Raw genomic sequence first — 21,553 nt, 5'->3', positions numbered from 1 at the left:
TTGTAACATGTGTGACCTTTTAGGATAAACTGCACTTATTGAAAACTAGGATTGATATGAGACCAATTGAGTTTGAAAGCTTATTTGTGTTACTTTCATATTGGAAATTTTTATAATTTTATTATGTGATTTGAATTTCTGGTGCTATGTTGAACTTAGATATTTTGCCTTAGGATTTATGCAGAAAATGTTGTGATATGGTTGGACAGAAAATCTTGTAACTAAGGCTAGAAAACTCGAATTTAGATGAGATCAATTGGGTTTTAAAGCTTATTTGTGTTACTTTTATACTAGAATATTTCATAATTTTATTATATGATTTGAACTTCTGGTGCTATTTTGAACTTAGTTATTCTGCCTTCGGAAAGAATATCTTTGGTACTTCCTGTTAGGCCCTAAATCTGTGTTAATGGAATTAAGGGAGTGAAAGTAGGGATTTCCTAACTTAGTCATTATGTAGTTCGAAATGTAGGAGAGTAAGTCCCGTTAGACAGAAGGTAGGAAAACTCTGGATACCACCTTGCTAGACTAAGTCCTAAGAGAAGGCGGCAGATAAATTCCGGAAACCGCCTTATTGGATATGGTCATATAGAAGGGGACATAAACTTCTGTAAAATGTTTCCTTGATGGGAAGCGGGTTGTCGATCATCAATGACGTTCGAAACACTAGTTGGGGTAGAGGTTCGTCAAGACTTCGACATGATAGATTCGTAGCTCCTATTGTTCTATGTGGTTCAATTGTTTAAGCAATTAACTTATACGTTATTTTGAAGTGTGTTATGCTTCGTTCCTTGAGTCCTATGATGTAGTATATGTGAATTCTAGTAGGATGAAATTAAGGATAATATTTTTCCCATAGATCCGAGTGGACCCATAAGTTAGGTAGGCTCATTGAGATTTAGAAATCTCACCCAAATTGTTGTTAATATTTTCAGGTAGTTCAATGTAGGAAAAGAACAAAGGCAAGGATAGGGAAACCGGAGTCAGATGATGATGTTTTAGCAACTTCTTATGCCTTCCGTTGTATTTTGGATGTTAGAATGTTTTATATGATTATCATGTATTTTGGGTTATATTATGTATTTGATAATGTACCATGTACTTGAACACAATTGTATCGGTTACTTATGTATGACTTTCAGTACCATAATTAAGGCTTCTTACTTATTATTCTAGGCATGTATGTATGGGGTATTACAATGTGAGACTTGTGTCTCTTTGAAAAAGGAAGTAGTTGAATTGTATGAAACCCTAGGTAAGTTTACTCAAGGAAAATAAAAGCTTGAATTGATCCTATCGAGTCAAAGGACTTTCTTAAATAAGAACGGACTAAGATTTAAAAAGGATAGAAAACCTAATAAAGGTGTAGATCTCAAGAAGAAGAATCGCCCCGTTTATAAATGCATACATTGCAAAAGGATTTACCATTTATAGTCCATCTGTTTTGACAAAATGAAAAGGTCTAAAGGTAATAACCCTAGACCTTCTAGAAAAACTAATGCACCTGGACCCAAGAAAATTTGTGTACCAAAGGTGATACAATGTTTTAAAATTTTAGCTAATATTAAATGAAGTTGTGCAAAACAAAAAGATATATTATTAAGTATACAATGTTTTAAAATCTTTGATCGAAGAATGTACAATGATGGTGAATATTACTCCCTCTGTCCCAAAATAAATGACACATTTGGGAAAAAAATTGTCATAAAATACTTGTCACTTTACATTACCAATGCAAATTTATATTTAATCTACCAATTGTATCATTTAATAAATACTCTTAATTTATTGCTTTCTCACTTAATATTAATGTTATTTCGAATACAGAAATAGTTAATCGGGATAATTTAGTAAAGTCACCATTCTCTCTCTTTCATTTATTACTATTTCTTAATCTGTGTGAAGTGGGCCATTGCGACAAATAATTTGGGACGGAGGGAGTAACAATGATGGTCAAAACAAACATTTTTTAGGATGTCTCAACATTTATGATTCTTATCGATCAACTAACCTCATAGCAGGTTAAGTGGATATGTGTGTAATGGATTTATCCATCTCGTTTTTTATACTAACTCGTGCATCCAACGATATTTAAAGGAGGACACACCATAATATGATTAGTGTTTCCTTTAATGGAAGTTTTTATTAAGGCCTCTTAATATTTAAGGTAGTACACTATTTTAAAGTTGAAATGAAAGAAAAACTCTGATTAATCCTTTAAAATAATGGTTTTAATTTTTCTGATCTCAATAAATTATGTTTACTAACTAAAAAGATGAGTTTCTAAGTGTTCTATAGAAAGGAGGTACAAATAAGACTTAACAGGGGTGCGGAAAAGGAATAAAATACCACACATGGCCTAAAATGCACCAACGAGGCTGATTGACATAAGCTCAATCGACTGGAACCTTATGGAGATCGATTGAAATAGATTGGCACACATAATTTCATATCAAATTCAAGCCAAACCAAGTCTCCAAGGCAATATCCTACATTGATGACAAGCCCCTAAAATCCTGAAAGATCTAATTGACCAATCAATTAGAACCCTTAGCCAATCGATTGGCACACCCAATTTGGAATGATTTTGATTTGATCTTCAATCAACAAAATCGTCATCGATTGCTTTCAAGAAATACACAACATATCATCGAAAGGTGCACTATAAATAAGTATGCTTGTTAGAACAAGATTTGTTCTTATCAATTATCTTAGTTTTGATGATAACAATAATATGAATTTTGCTTAAGATAATATGGTACTCTAATCCAATGCAATTTCCCTTTCAGGAAATATATATAAAGAGTACGCATAATTCAGCGCTCAGAAGTTGTGTCTCAAATGGTTCAGCATGCAACATCAGAACATGGTCTGGCAAGACATCAGAAGATGGTCGAAGCAGAATCAGAACATGGGTCTATGGAAGCATCAGAAGAACATGAGATCAGAAGCACTGAAGATCAGAAGATGGTATCACGCTCAGAAGCACTTCAAGGTCAGAAGATCAGAAGATGCTATGCACCAAGCTGTTTGACTCTGATGATATTCAAACGTCGTATTCACAAACATCAGATCAGAAGGAAGTACACGTGGCAGACTACGCTGACTGACAAAAGGAACGTTAAAGCTACTAAAGGCTACGTCAGTAGACACAGCGTGAACAAGGCTCGAGGTAGTTGACAAAAGCGTATAACATTAAATGCGATGCTGTACGGAACACGCAAAGCATTAAATGCACTCAACGGTCATCTTCTCAACGCCTATAAATATGAAGTTCTGATGAGAAGCAAGGTTAACGATTCTGCACCAAAACTACTTATATCAAACTTGCTGAAACGCTGTTCAAATCTAAGCTCAGAATCTTCATCAAAGCTCACTACATTGCTGTTGTAATATCTTAGTGAGATTAAGCTTAAACTGTAAGAGAAATATCACAGTTTGTGATTATAGCTTTTAAGAAGCATTTGTAAACTCTTAGAATTGATTACATTAAGTTGTAAGGAACTAGAGTGATCGTGTGATCAGTATACTCTAGGAAGTCTTAGCAGTTGGCTGAGCAGTTTGTAACTAGAGTGATCAGGTTGATCAGAATACTCTAGAGGAAGTCTTAGGAGTGAACTAAGCCTAGAGTGATCGTGTTGATCAGTAGACTCTAGAAAAAGTCTTAGGAGTGAACTAAGCAGTTGTTCCTGGAGTGATCAGTGTGTGATCAGAAGACTCTGGAAGACTTAGTTGAGGACTAAGTGGAAAACCATTGTAATCCGTGCGATTAGTGGATTAAATCCTCAGGTTGAGGTAAATCATCTCTGCGGGGGTGGACTGGAGTAGCTTCGTTAACAGCGAACCAGGATAAAAATAATTGTGCAATTTATTTTTATCGTCCAAGATTTAAAGTCACACTTATTCAATCCCCCCCTTTCTAAGTGTTTTTCTATCCTTCAGTTGGCATCAGAGCGCCGGTTCTAAGGTGCAAGCACTTAACAGTGTTTAGAAAAGATTCAGGAAGAGAAAAACGCTTCATTTAAAAGATGGTTGATGAAAGTGAAAAGACTACACCTACACCTGCATCTACATCTGGCTCTGCTGAGCAATACAACGGTAACAATGGTTATACTAGACCGCCGGTATTTGATGGTGAAAACTTTGAATACTGGAAAGATAAACTGGAAAGTTACTTTCTGGGTCTAGATGGTGATCTATGGGATCTTCTGATGGATGGTTACAAACATCCAGTAAATGCCAGTGGCGCAAAGCTGTCAAGGCAAGAAATGAATGATGATCAAAAGAAGCTTTTCAGGAATCATCATAAGTGCAGAACTGTTTTGCTGAATGCTATCTCTCATGCTGAGTATGAGAAGATATCTAACAGGGAAACGGCCTATGACATATATGAGTCCTTGAAAATGACTCATGAGGGAAATGCTCAAGTCAAGGAGATAAAAGCTCTAGCCTTAATCCAGAAGTATGAAGCCTTCAAGATGGAGGATGATGAAGACATTGAAAAGATGTTTTCAAGATTTCAAACTCTTACTGCTGGATTGAGAGTTCTTGACAAGGGATACACCAAGGCGGATCACGTAAAGAAGATCATCAGAAGCTTACCCAGAAGATGGGGTCCTATGGTGACTGCATTCAAGATTGCAAAGAATCTGAATGAAGTTTCTCTGGAAGAGCTTATCAGCGCCTTGAGAAGTCATGAAATAGAGCTGGACGCAAATGAGCCTCAAAAGAAAGGTAAGTCTATTGCATTAAAATCAAATATCAAGAAATGCACTAACGCTTTTCAGGCCAAAGAAGAAGATCCTGAAGAATCAGAATCTGAAGAAGAAGATGAACTGTCCATGATCTCCAGAAGGCTAAATCAACTCTGGAAGACCAAGCAAAAGAAGTTCAGAGGCTTCAGAAGTTCAAGGAAATTTGAACGTGGAGAATCTTCTGATGAAAGAAGATTTGACAAGAAGAAGGTCATGTGCTATGAATGCAATGAGCCTGGACACTACAAGAATGAATGTCCAAATCTTCAGAAGGAAAGTCCCAAGAAGAAGTTTCATAAGAAGAAAGGTCTTATGGCAACCTGGGATGAGTCAGAAGATGATTCAGAAGATGAGCAGGCCAACTGTGCGCTGATGGCGACAGAAGATGACGGATCAGAATCTACATCAGAATCAGATTCTGAAGAGGTATTTTCTGAACTTACTAGAGATGAGTTAGTTTCCGGATTAACTGAACTTCTGGAATCCAAGTCTCAGATTTGTATTAAATACAAAAAGCTGAAAAAGCTATTTGAATTTGAAACAAAGAGGCTTGAATTGGAAAATTCTGAATTGAAAGATAAACTTTTAAAATTATCCAATGATGTTGGATCTCCTTCTAATTCAGAAAAATCCATTCCTAGTCTAAACCATATTCTGAAAGAATATGATTTAAGTTTCAGGAAGTTCTTATCTAGAAGTATTGGCAGAAGTCAGCTAGCTTCTATGATATATGCCGTATCTGGAAACAAAAGAGTTGGCATTGGTTATGAGGGTGAAACCCCATACAAACTTGAACCTGTTGATGAAATGAAACTCACATACAAGCCATTGTATGATCAGTTCAAGTATGGCCACTCTCATGATATTAGGCACACTTCACATGCACAAAGTTTTCACATTACACACACTAAGAAGCATGTGACACAACCTAGGAAATATCATGAAACTCACATTAAGAATTATCATGCTGTTCCTCCTATTGCTTACAATGTTAAACCCAAGTTCAATCAGAACTTGAGAAAATCTAACAAGAAAGGACCCAAAAAGATGTGGGTACCTAAGGATAAGATTATTCCTATTGCAGATATCCTTGGCTGCAAGAAGGACAAAGCACAACATGTCATGGTACCTGGACTCTGGATGCTCGCGACACATGACAGGAAGAAGGTCTATGTTCCAAGACCTGGTGCTTAAGTCTGGAGGAGAAGTCAAGTTCGGAGGAGATCAGAAGGGCAAGATAATTGGCTCTGGAACTATAAAGTCTGGTAACTCTCCTTCCATCTCTAATGTACTTCTTGTAGAAGGATTAACACATAACCTCTTATCTATCAGTCAATTGAGTGACAATGGTTATGATATAATCTTTAATCAAGAGTCTTGCAAGGCTGTAAATCAGAAGGATGGCTCAATCCTATTTACAGGCAAGAGGAAGAACAACATTTATAAGACAGATCTGCAAGATCTTATGAGTCAGAAGGTGACTTGTCTTATGTCTGTTTCTGAAGAGCAGTGGGTCTGGCACAGAAGATTAGGTCATGCTAGTTTGAGAAAGATTTCTCAGATTAACAAACTGAATCTGGTCAGAGGACTCCCTAATCTGAAATTCAAATCAGATGCTCTTTGTGAAGCATGTCAGAAGGGCAAGTTCTCCAAACCTGCATTCAAGTCTAAGAATGTTGTTTCTACCTCAAGGCCATTAGAACTCTTGCACATTGATCTGTTTGGCCCAGTCAAAACAGCATCTGTCAGAGGAAAGAAATATGGATTAGTCATCGTAGATGATTATAGCCGCTGGACATGGGTAAAATTCTTAAAACACAAGGATGAGACTCATTCAGTGTTCTTTGATTTCTGCATTCAGATTCAATCTGAAAAAGAGTGTAAAATCATAAAGGTCAGAAGTGATCATGGTGGTGAATTTGAGAACAGATCCTTTGAAGAATTCTTCAAAGAAAATGGTATTGCCCATGATTTCTCTTGTCCTAGAACTCCACAGCAAAATGGGGTTGTAGAACGAAAGAATAGGACTCTTCAAGAAATGGCCAGAACCATGATCAATGAAACCAATATGGCTAAGCATTTCTGGGCAGAAGCAATAAACACTGCATGCTATATTCAGAATAGAATCTCTATCAGACCTATTCTAATAAGACTCCCTATGAATTGTGGAAGAATAGAAAGCCCAACATTTCATATTTCCATCCTTTTGGATGTGTATGCTTTATTCTGAACACTAAAGATCATCTTGGTAAGTTTGATTCCAAAGCACAAAAATGTTTCCTTCTTGGATATTCTGAACGCTCAAAAGGCTACAGAGTATACAATACTGAAACATTGGTTGTAGAAGAATCAATCAATATCAGGTTTGATGACAAGCTTGGTTCTGAAAAACCAAAGCAGTTTGATAATTTTGCAGATTGTGATATTGACATATCAGAAGTTGTTGAGCCAAGAAGCAACGCATCAGAAGCAGAGCTTCTCAGAAGCAAAGAACCTGAAGATCAAGTATCAGCTTCTCTGGACAATCTAAGCATTTCTGAAGAACCATCTGTCAGAAGATCATCCAGACTCATCTCTGGTCATTCAGAAGATGTCATTCTTGGAAAGAAGGATGATCCAATCAGAACAAGAGCATTCCTTAAGAACAGTGCAGACTGTCAATTAGGTCTTGTATCTTTGATCGAGCCAACTTCTGTTGATCATGCTCTAGAAGATCCAGACTGGATAATTGCTATGCAAGAAGAACTAAATCAGTTTACAAGGAATGATGTTTGGGATCTTGTTCCTAGACCAGATGGATTCAATATAATCGGTACAAAATGGGTCTTCAGAAACAAGCTCAGTGAGAAAGGTGAAGTGGTAAGGAACAAAGCCAGACTGGTGGCTCAGGGTTATAGTCAGCAAGAAGGGATTGATTATACAGAAACCTTTGCACCAGTGGCCAGGTTAGAATCTATTCGTCTATTAATTTCTTTTGCCACTCAACATAACATCACTCTCTATCAGATGGATGTTAAGAGTGCCTTCTTAAATGGTTATATAGATGAAGAAGTTTATGTCCATCAACCTCCTGGTTTTGAAGACTCTATGTCTCCTAATCATGTTTTTAAACTTAAGAAATCATTGTATGGATTGAAACAGGCTCCCAGAGCTTGGTATGAACGCTTAAGTTCCTTCCTTCTGGATAATGGTTTCACTAGAGGAAAAGTGGACACTACTCTCTTTTGTAAAACCTTTAAAAAAGATATTTTAATTTGTCAAATATATGTAGATGATATTATTTTTGGAACATCTAATGCTACACTTGGAAAGGAGTTTGCTAAGTCTATGCAGGCTGAGTTTGAAATGAGCATGATGGGAGAACTCAAGTACTTCCTTGGAATACAAATAAATCAAACATCAGAAGGAACGTACGTTCACCAAACCAAGTATGTGAAGGAACTTCTGAAGAAGTTTAATCTTCTAGACTGCAAAGAAGCCAAAACTCCTATGCATCCAACATGCATCCTAGGTAAGGATGAGGTAAGTAAGAAGGTAGATCAGAAGTTATACAGAGGTATGATTGGATCTCTTCTATATCTGACTGCTTCTAGACCTGACATTCTGTTCAGTGTTTGTTTGTGTGCTAGATTCCAATCAGATCCTAGAGAATCTCATTTAACTGCTGTTAAGAGAATTCTAAGGTATCTGAAAGGTACTACTAATGTTGGCTTGGTTTACAGAAAATCTAAAGAATACAACTTAGTAGGATTCTGCGATGCTGATTATGCTGGAGACAGAATTGAAAGAAAAAGTACTTCAGGAAGTTGCCAATTTCTTGGAAGTCATTTGATCTCCTGGTACAGCAAGAAGCAAGCAACTATTGCGCTATCAACAACAGAAGCAGAATATGTTGCTGCTGCTGGTTGTAGTACACAGATGCTCTGGATGAAGAGTCAGTTAGAAGATTATCAGATATTTGAGAGTAATATTCCTATATTCTGTGATAATACTTCTGCTATATGTTTATCTAAAAATCCTATTCTTCATTCAAAAGCTAAACATATTGAGATTAAACATCATTTCATAAGGGACTATGTTCAGAAGGGTGTTATATCTTTAAACTTTGTGGATACAGACCATCAATGGGCTGATATCTTTACAAAACCCCTGGCTGAAGATAGGTTTAAGTTCATTCTGAAGAACATCAGTATGGATTTATGCCCAGAATGAGAAGATGAGAAGTTCTCATGTATGAGTATCTTCTGAAATGAATGTGGAACATTTTTTTTAATCAGAAGTTCTGATTGAATTCTTTTAGAAATTATGATTCGGTTAGTACTAACGTTTCATTGTCTAAGTTGATTCAGAACCTCTTTTAAAGCAAAACAGCTGTTACGTTTTATCTCGGGATGGTAAACCTGTCGTTACTATTCATGGATAAGCGCGCGTGCAGTTGAAGGGACGCCGACCATAGGTAACTGTGCTAGTCACCTCATTTGTCTTTATTATCTCTCCTCACGTCACGTAACATTAAATGCTAGTCATCATTCGTTTCATTTCATTTTCTTTTAAATACTCTTTAAACTCTTCTCTTTCCCTCTCAACTTTTTCTATCTTCTTGTAATCCTCTTTTGACTAATCAATGAAAAAGTTTCTTTGCTTTTACATTCAAGTGTCTCTATTTGTCGTCTTATGCATCTGAATCTTTTGAAATATTTCTTTTTGATGTTATGACAAAAAGGGGGAGAAAGATAAATGATAAATGATTTGATTAAATCTATCAGTTGCTGGGTAAAGGCTCCCACACATTCACTAACAAGAACTGCAAGTTCTATATGGTTTAAGTGTTTTGCAGGTACAAAGAAGTGAAGTAAATCTTCAGAAGCAAACACTAGAAGCAAAACCATAAGAAGCGTTATTCTGTAAAAGGAATAAGCTCTTGGAAACTGAAGCAAGCTGAGTGCTGTCAAGCTTCAGAGATCAGAAGCAAGAAAGAAGAATGAATCAGAAGCACTGATAATAGAATTTGAATATCATTGTCTATCCTGTTCTGACAAAATTCTATTTGCTCTGATACATATAATGTTATGGCTCTGATACATTATTTCAGCCTATATGGCTCTGATACATATAATGTGTTCAAACATACATTTTATGTTCTAACTCGTTCATACTGACTTTTGTCGTTTAGTTTTTTGTTCTGTAACATTTCAGGATGTAGAGATGCTCTGATGATGCTCTGGTACATTCAACAATGTTCTGATACAAATCTAGCATGAAGTGACGTTAGTAGACATTCAAAGTTCTGAAGCTATCCGAGGGAAGCAGAAATCAGAAGATGTGAATGTTCTAAAAGATCCAGAAAACTCAAGTTCTGAAGCTGTCCTGAATGGAAGCAGAAATCAGAAGCTGTGAATGTTCTGAAGATCAAAGAAATTCAAGTTCTGAAGCTGTCCTGAATGGAAGCAGAAGTCAGAAGCTGTGAATGTTCTGAAGATCAAAGAAATTCAAGTTCTGAAGCTGCCCAATGGAAGCAGAAGTCAGAAGCTATGAATTCTCTGAAGGCAGAAGCTTATATGATCGTCTCTACCGAAATAATCAGGGAAGTCTTTTATCAAAGTTCTTCGAGTATTTATTTCAGGGGGAGATTATTTATCTCAGGGGGAGATTGTTAATCTCAGGGGGAGACATATTCATATGCTTATGCTATAGCTGTGTAATTTGTCTTTTGCCGTCTACTCTTTCTGATCGCAAATTCATATCATTTATATATGTTTTTGTCATCATCAAAAAGGGGGAGATTGTTAGAACAAGATTTGTTCTTATCAATTATCTTAGTTTTGATGATAACAATAATATGAATTTTGCTTAAGATAATATGGTACTCTAATCCAATGCAATTTCCCTTTCAGGAAATATATATAAAGAGTACGCATAATTCAGCGCTCAGAAGTTGTGTCTCAAATGGTTCAGCATGCAACATCAGAACATGGTCTGGCAAGACATCAGAAGATGGTCGAAGCAGAATCAGAACATGGGTCTATGGAAGCATCAGAAGAACATGAGATCAGAAGCACTGAAGATCAGAAGATGGTATCACGCTCAGAAGCACTTCAAGGTCAGAAGATCAGAAGATGCTATGCACCAAGCTGTTTGACTCTGATGATATTCAAACGTCGTATTCAACAACATCATATCAGAAGGAAGTACACGTGGCAGACTACGCTGACTGACAAAAGGAACGTTAAAGCTACTAAAGGCTACGTCAGTAGACACAGCGTGAACAAGGCTCGAGGTAGTTGACAAAAGCGTATAACATTAAATGCGATGCTGTACGGAACACGCAAAGCATTAAATGCACTCAACGGTCATCTTCTCAACGCCTATAAATATGAAGTTCTGATGAGAAGCAAGGTTAACGATTCTGCACCAAAACTACTTATATCAAACTTGCTGAAACGCTGTTCAAATCTAAGCTCAGAATCTTCATCAAAGCTCACTACATTGCTGTTGTAATATCTTAGTGAGATTAAGCTTAAACTGTAAGAGAAATATCACAGTTTGTGATTATAGCTTTTAAGAAGCATTTGTAAACTCTTAGAATTGATTACATTAAGTTGTAAGGAACTAGAGTGATTGTGTGATCAGTATACTCTAGGAAGTCTTAGCAGTTGGCTGAGCAGTTTGTAACTAGAGTGATCAGGTTGATCAGAATACTCTAGAGGAAGTCTTAGGAGTGAACTAAGCCTAGAGTGATCGTGTTGATCAGTAGACTCTAGAAAAAGTCTTAGGAGTGAACTAAGCAGTTGTTCCTGGAGTGATCAGTGTGTGATCAGAAGACTCTGGAAGACTTAGTTGAGGACTAAGTGGAAAACCATTGTAATCCGTGCGATTAGTGGATTAAATCCTCAGGTTGAGGTAAATCATCTCTGCGGGGGTGGACTGGAGTAGCTTCGTTAACAGCGAACCAGGATAAAAATAATTGTGCAATTTATTTTTATCGTCCAAGATTTAAAGTCACACTTATTCAATCCCCCCCTTTCTAAGTGTTTTTCTATCCTTCAATGCTCTCTCGTTTATTCTTGCATCTCAAAATTTTCTTCTCCTATAGTATCTTTCTTGTGTGAGTTCTCTTTCACTCGCCATAAGTATTATCATGGCCTTTATAAGACACAAACTTGGGGAAGCACCAAGAATGGATGTTTCACTACACGTTGATAAATAGGAAACAAAAAAGATAAGATGATAATCCTAGGGAAAATGGTGATTCAGTTGTGGGACATGGAGCCAAACCTCTTAAAAAGTCACAAACCATATCATCAAATTTTTCAAGTCTCTCTTAAGGATTTCTTCACTCGGGACCAGATAGAACCTTCCCAAACCATATAATAGAATTTTGCTTGAACTTAAGGATTGTAGGAACCTCACTAAGAATATTGGTAAGGGGTGTGGAAATAAATATCAACAAAGATAACTTTGGAAGAATTTTTGAGCTACCTTTTGTAGGAAAATCCTACACCCTTGATGGACCTTTAGGATTCAAAAAATTCAAAGACTTCACAATACTAAGTGGCCTCGTTATCAATCCCATGGAGAAAGAGAAAATCCCTCTAAAATCAACACACTAAAAACTAAAGGTTTGGATCATTCACTACCTTCTAACTATAATTCTCTTTTCAAAGAATGTGAACCATAGTTGTGTTCTTAGAGAAGATGTATTACCCCTTTGGCTTTTAACCCAAGAAATTCCAACAAATTGGGTAGAAGGAATTTTAACCACATGATTCCTTACAATGAGATCCATGCAACATGACTCCCTTATGGACCAATGATCACAAAACTCTTAGCAGCCTTCAACATTGATACCATGGATGAAGTTGTAGACTCAACCAACCATAGAAACACATGATTACCCGATAATCAAGAAGAAGAAGAAGAGCCAAAAGAGGTAGAAGATACCAAAATCATCAAAGTGTTGAAAATATGTCTCAATTTAGTCAAGGATATGGAAAAGATCAAGAAAATCATCACAAGATTATGATGCTTACGACAATGAATGGTTTCACTTATGTGCTTTAGAATATTTAATTGTTTTCCTTGTTTTCCATACTATTTCAATTATGTAATTTTCCTTTCTGTAATTTGAATTCCTAGTAATTTCAAATTAATAAAAGAGTGACATTTTCACTTTCCAAAATTCTTACTTGCGAATAAGTAAGTTGCATATTTAAATTATCACAATGTATCTTTGTCACGGATTAGCTACGATTTTTGGATTTCTGTATGATGTTCATGTTAGCGACGAATTTAGGCACGGAATATTTGTCGCCCTAAATTTAATTTATATAAATATTATAAAATTGGGACAAAATGACATTCATGTCAGCACCTTCGCCACGCCGGCATTGTCACGTTAGCTCTGTTAAAAACGTTAGTAGGAGGGACCAAAAGTGTGGATGAAAAATTTTAAAAGGACTATTCTTTGAAGAAAAATTTTAAAGGACTAAAATTAAAAATGATTTTATATATATATATATATATATATATATATATATATATATATATATATATATATATATATATATATATCTATATATATATATATATATATATATATAATCAATATTTTTTTTAAAACAAAAAAATACACTATAAAATTAAATTAAATGAAACAAATATTTTTATATTATTAACAATAGTTGGGTGAATAAAAATACAACAAATAATATTTTAACAAAATATTAAATACATCCTTATTCTAAAAGTATAAATGATTTGAGACATAAACAATTATAAAATAGACTTATAATAAGACAAAAGAATACATATTTTTAGAACAAAAATATTGAATATATGTCATTTCACTTCAAACTCAACTATAAGAGTCTCTCTAATGGTGTAATTCATTTTTTGGTTTTTTGTGATCCATTAAGCAACATCATCTTAAAACAACTCACTCAGTTTTCACTCCAAAACTCCAATGGTGCAATTTTAAAAAGCTCATATTGGGTCCCACAATTTTACTTTATATATTAATATTTTATTCATATTAAAGTTTATTTAGTTTAAGTAATAATTTAAATTATTTAAATTTAAATTAATATAAAATAAATATAATTAAAATTACATAAAATTTAAAATGATAATTAAAATTAATCTCAAATACATGACATGTAATTAAAAAAAATAAAAAATAAATAACATAATAGAATTACTCAAATTTAAATTTCTTCATCCTCGTGTCCAAAACGTTCCCAAATATGTTCGACTAAATCTCCTTGAAGTTGGCGATGAACTTGTTTTTCACGAAGACTTGCTCTTCTTTGTAGTCTTGTTGCAAGATTCGAATGAGGACCGTTAAATGTTCCAGTCCTTGAGTTGTTGTTACCTGCATTATCATAAGAGTAATCAAAATCACCTCTATATGTGTGTCGTTCGTCTTCGACAATCATGTTTTGCAATATGATGCAAGCATATATGGTATGCTTGAGGGTTTCTATGTGCCAAGCACGCGCTGGACCACATATTATTGCAAATCGAGATCGAAGCACTCCAAATGCACGTTCCACATCCTTTCTAGTTGATTCTTGGTGTTGTGCAAATAGTTTTCTCTTTTCTCCTTGCGGAATTGAAATGGTCTTGACAAATGTAGCTCACACAGGATATATACCATCCGCTAAATAATACCTCATATTATATGGAGTCTCATTGATTGTATATTGCACAGTAGCAGCACGTCCTTCCAAAATATTGTTAAACTCATTGGATTGGTCTAGCACATTAATGTCATTGTTTGAACCAGCAATACCAAAAAATGCATGACAAACTCATAAGTCTTGTGATGCCACTACTTCAAGCATGATCGTGTGTTTACCATGATCACCTCTACAAAACTGTCATTTCCATGCAACAAGACAATTCTTCCATTCCCAATGCATACAATCAATGGAACCTAGCATGCCTGGAAATCCACGTGACTCCCCCATTTGTAAAAGATGCTCAACATCATGTTATTAGGCCTTCTCAAATACTCGGCCCTAAATACCTCATTCACGCCCCTTATGAATCTCTCTAAGCACTCAATTGCAGTGCTTTCACCAATTCGAACATATTCGTCTACAATGTCAGCGGAAGATCCATATGCCAACATACGAATAGCAGAAGTACACTTATTCAATTATGAAAGACCCATTTTACCAGTTGCATCGACCCTCATTTGAAAATATTCATCATGATTTCCATGGGTTTCTACAATTTGAAGAAACAAATGCCTATGCATTGTGAACCTTCTACGGAATTGGGCATCCGTGTATACTGGATTTTCTGAGAAGTAATCGTTGAATAATCATATATTCTCTTCTTCACGATTCTGATCTATCACTGATCTTCTTTTTCGAGCATCGACAACAATAGTTCTTCATATGTGTTATCCATAAGTTCTTCTTCAATCACCTCCCAAAAAAGTTTGTTGAGGTTGTTTGAATCTATTGAAGTGAGAGAAAAATGATAGAAAAATGATAGAAGAATGAGAGAAGGGTGATAGAATAAATGATAGAAGAATGAGAGATGGTGGTAGAAAAGTGAGAAAAGAATGAAAGTATATATAAGGCTAGTTTGAATAACGACTATATTGAATAACGACTAATTTGAATAACAGCTAGTTTGAATAACGACTAGTTTGAATAATATTTAAATATAATAAATATAATAAATATAATAAATACTAGAATATTGCATCTTATTACAATAGTTGTTGATACATAACAAGTACTACATAATTTTTAAATATAATAAATACTAGAACATTGCATCTTATTACAACAGGTGTTGATACTACATAATATTTAAATATAATAAATACTAGAACATTGCATATTATTACCATCCATATTTTTCTTTTAGGTTATTACAACATTTTTCATGAAATTCACGTTGACTGTCGTTCATCTTAGAAGTGTCTGACATTATGAATTGCATTTGTGTTTTCCTTTGCCTTACCTTTTCGTTCTGTCGCCTTTTGTCCCATTACACGCTCCATTGGAGATGTTGAGTTAAACTCATAACTTGAAGGTATCTCTGAGTTTGGCAATATCGTGTATGCATCGCTAACAGAATTCTTTGTTCTCTTTGAAGAATTTTCGGTGGATGCTCCCATCCATTTAGGTTCATCTTTTAAAAGCCGTGATGCATACTCAAGATTGAATGTTGCACCTTCATCTTGTTCAAAAAAGCATGTGCATTGACTAAGATATCTTTCTTTGATGCCCCACTTTTTTTGTCACAAACAACTTGTTTGTAACACCCAACAAATTTTTGAACAAGGTCATTTATTCAATGCCATCGAGATTTTAATTGGCCTTGTAGCTTTTCTCGTGACTGCCCACGATATTGGTTATAGTTATCGGTGATTATTAACCAAAAGCTATCGACTTTTTGATCAAATCCCACAATTGGATCCTTTGAAATATTGAGCCATGATTGCATAAGAAGTGTATCCTCTTCCCTTGTGAATACCTCTCGAGTTTTTTTTAACAAAACGCCTTTGTTCTTTTTCAATTGTAATATTTTCAATACCAACTTGAGTTGAAAATTGTGGAACTTGGCGTTCAGACATAAACCCATTTGGTGTTTCGGGTTCATGATGAGAAAAAATCATCCCATGAGTATTTATCTGTGGTCTAAAATAAAAATTTGGGTTGTTTGGTGGCGGAAAAAATACGGTAGAGTTTGTTGACGGTGAGGAAAATTGAGAATTTTGCTGATTTTACATGAGATAGAACATAGATTGTTGAAAATTATATTAATTAGGGTCCATTTGACCTTAACAATAATAATTTGAACTAAAAAGATAAAAAATTTGGTTAAATATATGATCAATTGAAGGCTAATAAGATGAAATTGTGAGAGAAAAATTTAATATACTATGAATAAGGAATAAATTTGTAAGATAAAATTTGACTAACATTTGCTTCTATTTATAACCAAAAAAATTATTAAATTAAAAAAAAAGAAGGCAAAAGAGCTGTTGCATAGTTTCTAAATTATATTATTATTTTATTTAAAATTACCGTTGCTTTGCATTTAAACATCGACATGCGTGGCGGAACTTTAATTTTAGAACTTGATTCCAGGTGGCGCATGAAACGGCAATTGATTGCGGTTGGAGATGGCCTAAACAATCTCATTATATAATGCATTATATAATGCATTTAGCAAATGCTTAATCATATTATTTAATCCTTAATTAGGAAGCCTGGTGAAATAGAATGCAAAACTTATGTCATTTTTTTGCTGAAAGTATGACAGCTGGGAGAATAGAAGCCACGGTGGGTAAAGCAAGATAGAAAAGAATACAACACTTGAGTAGAGAATTGATTGGAGTAGAGAAACTTGAGTAGGAAAGATTGGCAAATCGTAAAGCTACCACTCTGATTATTGTTTGCTTTTGTACCTTTACGGCGTATTTGGCATCACTGCCCATACAAGTAACAAACCATACCATGTGCAAAGTGCAAACGAATTTTCACCACATGCCACAAAGCAAAAAAGAGACTGATAAAAAAATGAATTCACAACATTTTTGGTCCATCCAAGCAGGCTCAATTAATGTAACGATAGATTACAACACAAGCAACGTTTGGTGATTTAACCAGTATAGCACTTCATACAGATTTGTTACCAACTACAGAAAATAAAAACCCTGCATGTAGAACATGACAAGGAAAAAAAAACTGAATGATACAAAACACTTGAATGATGTTACAGTTTCAGAATGTTCTTTTGACAGATCAAGATGATCAACACAGGGCAGCAGTACAGTTAACACATTACATCAGTTAGACCAGACATGAACTAGACCATGCCTATTTCCCGTATAGATCTCATTGCGATCTTCGTCATAGAAGAGAGCAGTAATATCTTCCAAGGCTTCAGCAACTGTGCTTCTCACTCTGGAGACACTGGAAACATGTTTTCGCTTTTTTGAATTACAACTTTCACTTGAAGAACTGTCGCAGCAACTGCACTTATCGTCCTTTGAAGAACTGTTGCTTGCTCTGATTTTGGCAAGACACTTGCCAGATAAAATGTTGCTGACATTGATGGAACCCGCTGCATAAAAGCAGAGCCTGTTAGTATGCAGTTTGAAAGATAGGAGCTCCTTACAGCAATAGATAAACACACATTGCAAACTATTTAATTATTGTGATTTGCTATTCTGTGCCATTTTAAAACAAATCGAGTCAAAACCAGGAAAAAATAGCTAAGAGTCAGTTTGGATAAACTCCTCAATAAATACTGGCAGGAAAAAACATTGAAATAATCCTACAAGCACTATGAATCTTCTAATCACTACATGAAATGAGTTTCTGCTATTCAACATTTTTAAAGGCTCTCATATTCTTTCTTTGTAGCCAACCTACAAACGTTAAAGTGTTTTTCATTAGTTAAGAATCAAATACATATCTTAATTGAAATGCCCACGTGCAAAAAGATCGTCCATTTCAGATCTGGTGATTTAAGCTGTGAGTTTCAAAAAAAAAAAAATTCTTCCATTGTCTCACACAAGGTGCATTGTTACAAAGGGACAGAAGGAATAAAATACGGAAAGTACCACTTCCTTCAGATAACGAATCATCTGAATCAGCTTTGCAGTAGGATATGATAAGATCCTGGTCACTGGTTATGTATATGTTGTTTGTATTACAGTCAGGATGCCACAAGAGATGGTCCTCAAAAGAAGTTACAAGCTCTCCACGGAAGTTCCACACAGCCACAGTCCGATTTCGAAAAGTCAAGAATAGTTGGTTCTCGTATAGAAAGATAAATGCAGAAGGTGTCATAAATTCACTTCTGCTAACTTCTCTCAGCTCAAAATTCCGCACCTAAAATGTACATGAAGTGAGATATCCGGTAGTAGAACCAAGTATATAATGCAACAAAGAGGAAAATTACTTACATCAAGAATTTGAAGGTTTTCATTTTCTTGCTTGACAAGTAGCTTTTCGTTGAACTGTTCGATAAAATCCACCTTCTTATTCCGATAAAGGAGATGGTTGAACGATTTCAAAACAGTACCATCTTCTATTGAAAGGATTTTAAGTGGGACGTGGCTACTTGATTTAGCAAAAATCAACAACATGATCCCCGGACTAATCACATGAAATCATCAAACAAGGTTTAAGTGGTGTAAGTACAACATGATCACTCAGAGAGTAAAAGAGTAAGACGATTGATATTATTAAAAAAATGATAATTATTATATGATATGATTTTAGAGTTCTTGCAAGACCAACTATAAAGCATGTCAATGGAAGAGTTTTCTAAAAGTGAAAGAAAATCCGGATCGAGAAAAATTACCTGATCTTAATCTCCTGGACATTTTTATCAGAAATGGAGTACAACATTGAATAGTTTTTCAGGTCAAATACCTTGTATACACTACAGGATAAAAAAGAGAAGATATCACTATCAATAAACCTTGATATCTTATGTAATTATACCCAGGAAAAAAAAGTTTCAGGACAGTAATATTTACCTATCCAGAGCAGAGTATGTAAGTACCTTCCCATTTACATCATCAAACTCTACAAACCCTGGCCACTTCAGAGACTCGGATTCAAAAAGAGGAAAGCCAGAATCATGTTTACCCCTCCTAATGTATCTGAACAGCATAATAGTTTTATCATAGAACACAACAACTAAAATCTGGAAATGCATTATTAACAGCTTTTCTATTTGTTATTCCGCATTTTGAAAATGATTTGATTTTCTCAGTGTTTATTCCTTGAGTGAAGGTGGAAAGAGAAAGAGAAGGAATTATAAAACAAGAGAGAACTATACTTACTCAATCCTTGTGCTTCTGCATTTCAAGGAACTATAACTGTCTGACGCATAGACAGAAACTGTGATAAGCGAGTCGTTATTTTTGTTATAAAATAGACTCCTTATAACTTCATCTGGACTGACATTCAAAAAACATATCCGTTGATTGGTTTCTGAAGAAAACAGTTCAAACACGCAACACAAATAATAAATCAATTATAAGTTACAAACAGAATTACAAGGCATATTAATACTAGACACTAGTAGTAAATAATTCTACCTCGGCTAAATGCTGCACAAAGTCCAGATTGTGCAAGAGCAAAAACAATATCCTGTGCTGCCACAATCTCAATAATCTTCGATCTTTTTCTCAGAAACGACAATATCAAAGTCGAAGGACCTTTTGGATCATGTGTATCATACTCTTCCTATAAATAAATACACACTTCAAGTTGGATCGAAACGAGTAAAACAAAAGGCTACATACTTCAACTCAACCCTAACCTAACCTAACCTAACAAACAAAACCTCACAACATAGAAACTCAAACCCGAACCTGCAAGCTAATATTCCTGAATCGTTCTTGAGCATCGGTCATACTAAAAGCCCGATCACGCTTCGAGCTGATTTCACGTCTCTGAAGCTTCTTAACGCTGTTGACAAAGGCATCCCCCGTTCCACCGCGACCAGTCTTCTTCGCAATCACTCTCCGGCCGCAGCAAGGTCGAGGACTCACCGTGATCCTTCTCCCCGTACTCTCCATGTTTTCTTCACAGTGAGAGCTTCAGCATCTGCAGAAAACGAGAATTAGGGTTTTGTGTTACTGTTACTGTGAGAAATTGATAATGCGAAATGTGAAGAACGAAAAGAAGAAGAAAAAGAAAAATAGAGTTCACCAATTCAATGAGGGTCGAAGTCGATCCCGTTTCAAATTTCTGAACTTCGAACACTGATTGAAGCTCTTGATACTTTGATTATTATTTTTATTTTTATTACTATTATTACGATAAATATATAATAAAGAAAAACTAAAGATAAATTAAATATAAAACGAACACTGCGGAATTTTGTCTCTGACACTGTGCTATTTGTAGTAGGGTCGCAGGCCCATGTTTAAATAGAAGCCCAGTTTCTTGAATTTTGAGATGGATTTTTTTGGCGGTAGATTAATATTTTTGAAACAATTTCAAAAAAATTATCTTGGGTTGAAATTGAAAATTAAACCAGAATAAGAATGTTATTCAAGCATTTTTTTTACATCAAATTCTAACCTTGTATGTGTTGCTTACTCTATCTATATGATATGGTTTGGTTGAAAAAAGATTCTCTTCTATTTTTAGAAAAGATTAAATGATAATAGAGACATTTTCTAACACGGATATAAATTTATTTAATTGACCATTTCAAGAAATGCCATGTAGAGGAAATCAAAATTAAAGGTATGGAAGGAGTATCAATAGTTATATTATTTCAGTTAAAAAAAATTGTGAGAAGAGAGTTAGCAAAGACTGAAATAGAAAAGAGATGTCCAACTTCTCTTGTTTGGTATGCAGATAAATAGAATAAAGAAATTAGATTTTAGTGAGACCTACACCTTTTTATAGTCTTCTCTCGTATAAAAAAAATTAGATAGAAACATGCTCTTTTGTTCCATTTCCAATTATGGCCCTCATTAAATTGCCAAGGTTTTTACGCCAAGGTATAATACTTATAAGACTAGTTTTTTTTTTTTTTTTTTTTTTTTTTTTTTTTAAGACCAATCGTTAGTTGGTCCAGTGGTGATTGGCGCTGGACTTGGTAGGGAGAACCACGGTTCGATCCCCCGCAACTGCGATCGGGAGGGGGCTTGATCCACTTGATGCCAGAGCTGTTCCCCCGAACCGGACTAAACCGGTGGTTATAAACCAAAAAAAAAAAAGACTAGTTTTTAAGAACAAAATTACTTCAAATTTTTTAAGGCCAGAATGTGGCTAACATTAACATCATTTTGATAA

The 21,553-nt window shown here is 35.0% G+C and overlaps 1 protein-coding gene across 1 annotated transcript; it reads right to left on the bottom strand.

Moving 5' to 3' along the window:
- Positions 1-17,289: 17,289 nt before the first annotated feature.
- Positions 17,290-20,606, bottom strand: LOC131655569 (uncharacterized). The gene is made up of 9 exons (XM_058925414.1): positions 20,456-20,606; positions 20,116-20,350; positions 19,840-19,987; positions 19,582-19,732; positions 19,273-19,398; positions 19,095-19,175; positions 18,694-18,886; positions 18,349-18,619; positions 17,290-17,846 (listed from the first exon to the last, which is right to left on the bottom strand). The coding sequence occupies exons 2-9, from the start codon at positions 20,320-20,322 to the stop codon at positions 17,569-17,571; spliced, it is 1,455 nt and encodes a 484-aa protein (XP_058781397.1). The 5' UTR covers positions 20,323-20,350; positions 20,456-20,606; the 3' UTR covers positions 17,290-17,568.
- Between the last annotated feature and the right edge of the window lie 947 nt (positions 20,607-21,553).

The sequence above is a fragment of the Vicia villosa genome, linkage group LG3 (assembly GCF_029867415.1).
Source record: "Vicia villosa cultivar HV-30 ecotype Madison, WI linkage group LG3, Vvil1.0, whole genome shotgun sequence".
Lineage (NCBI taxonomy): Eukaryota > Viridiplantae > Streptophyta > Magnoliopsida > Fabales > Fabaceae > Vicia > Vicia villosa.
This window is presented reverse-complemented; position numbering and strand designations above follow the sequence as displayed.

Coding starts and splice junctions, on each gene's coding strand:
- LOC131655569 (XM_058925414.1), bottom strand. CDS start 20,322: ATGGAGAGTACGGGGAGAAGGATCACGGTGAGTCCTCGACCTTGCTGC. Junction 19,733..19,839: donor TTGTGCAGCATTTAGCCGAG/GTAGAATTATTT, acceptor TGTTTTCTTCAG/AAACCAATCAACGGATATGT. Junction 19,176..19,272: donor ACATACTCTGCTCTGGATAG/GTAAATATTACT, acceptor TTTATCCTGTAG/TGTATACAAGGTATTTGACC.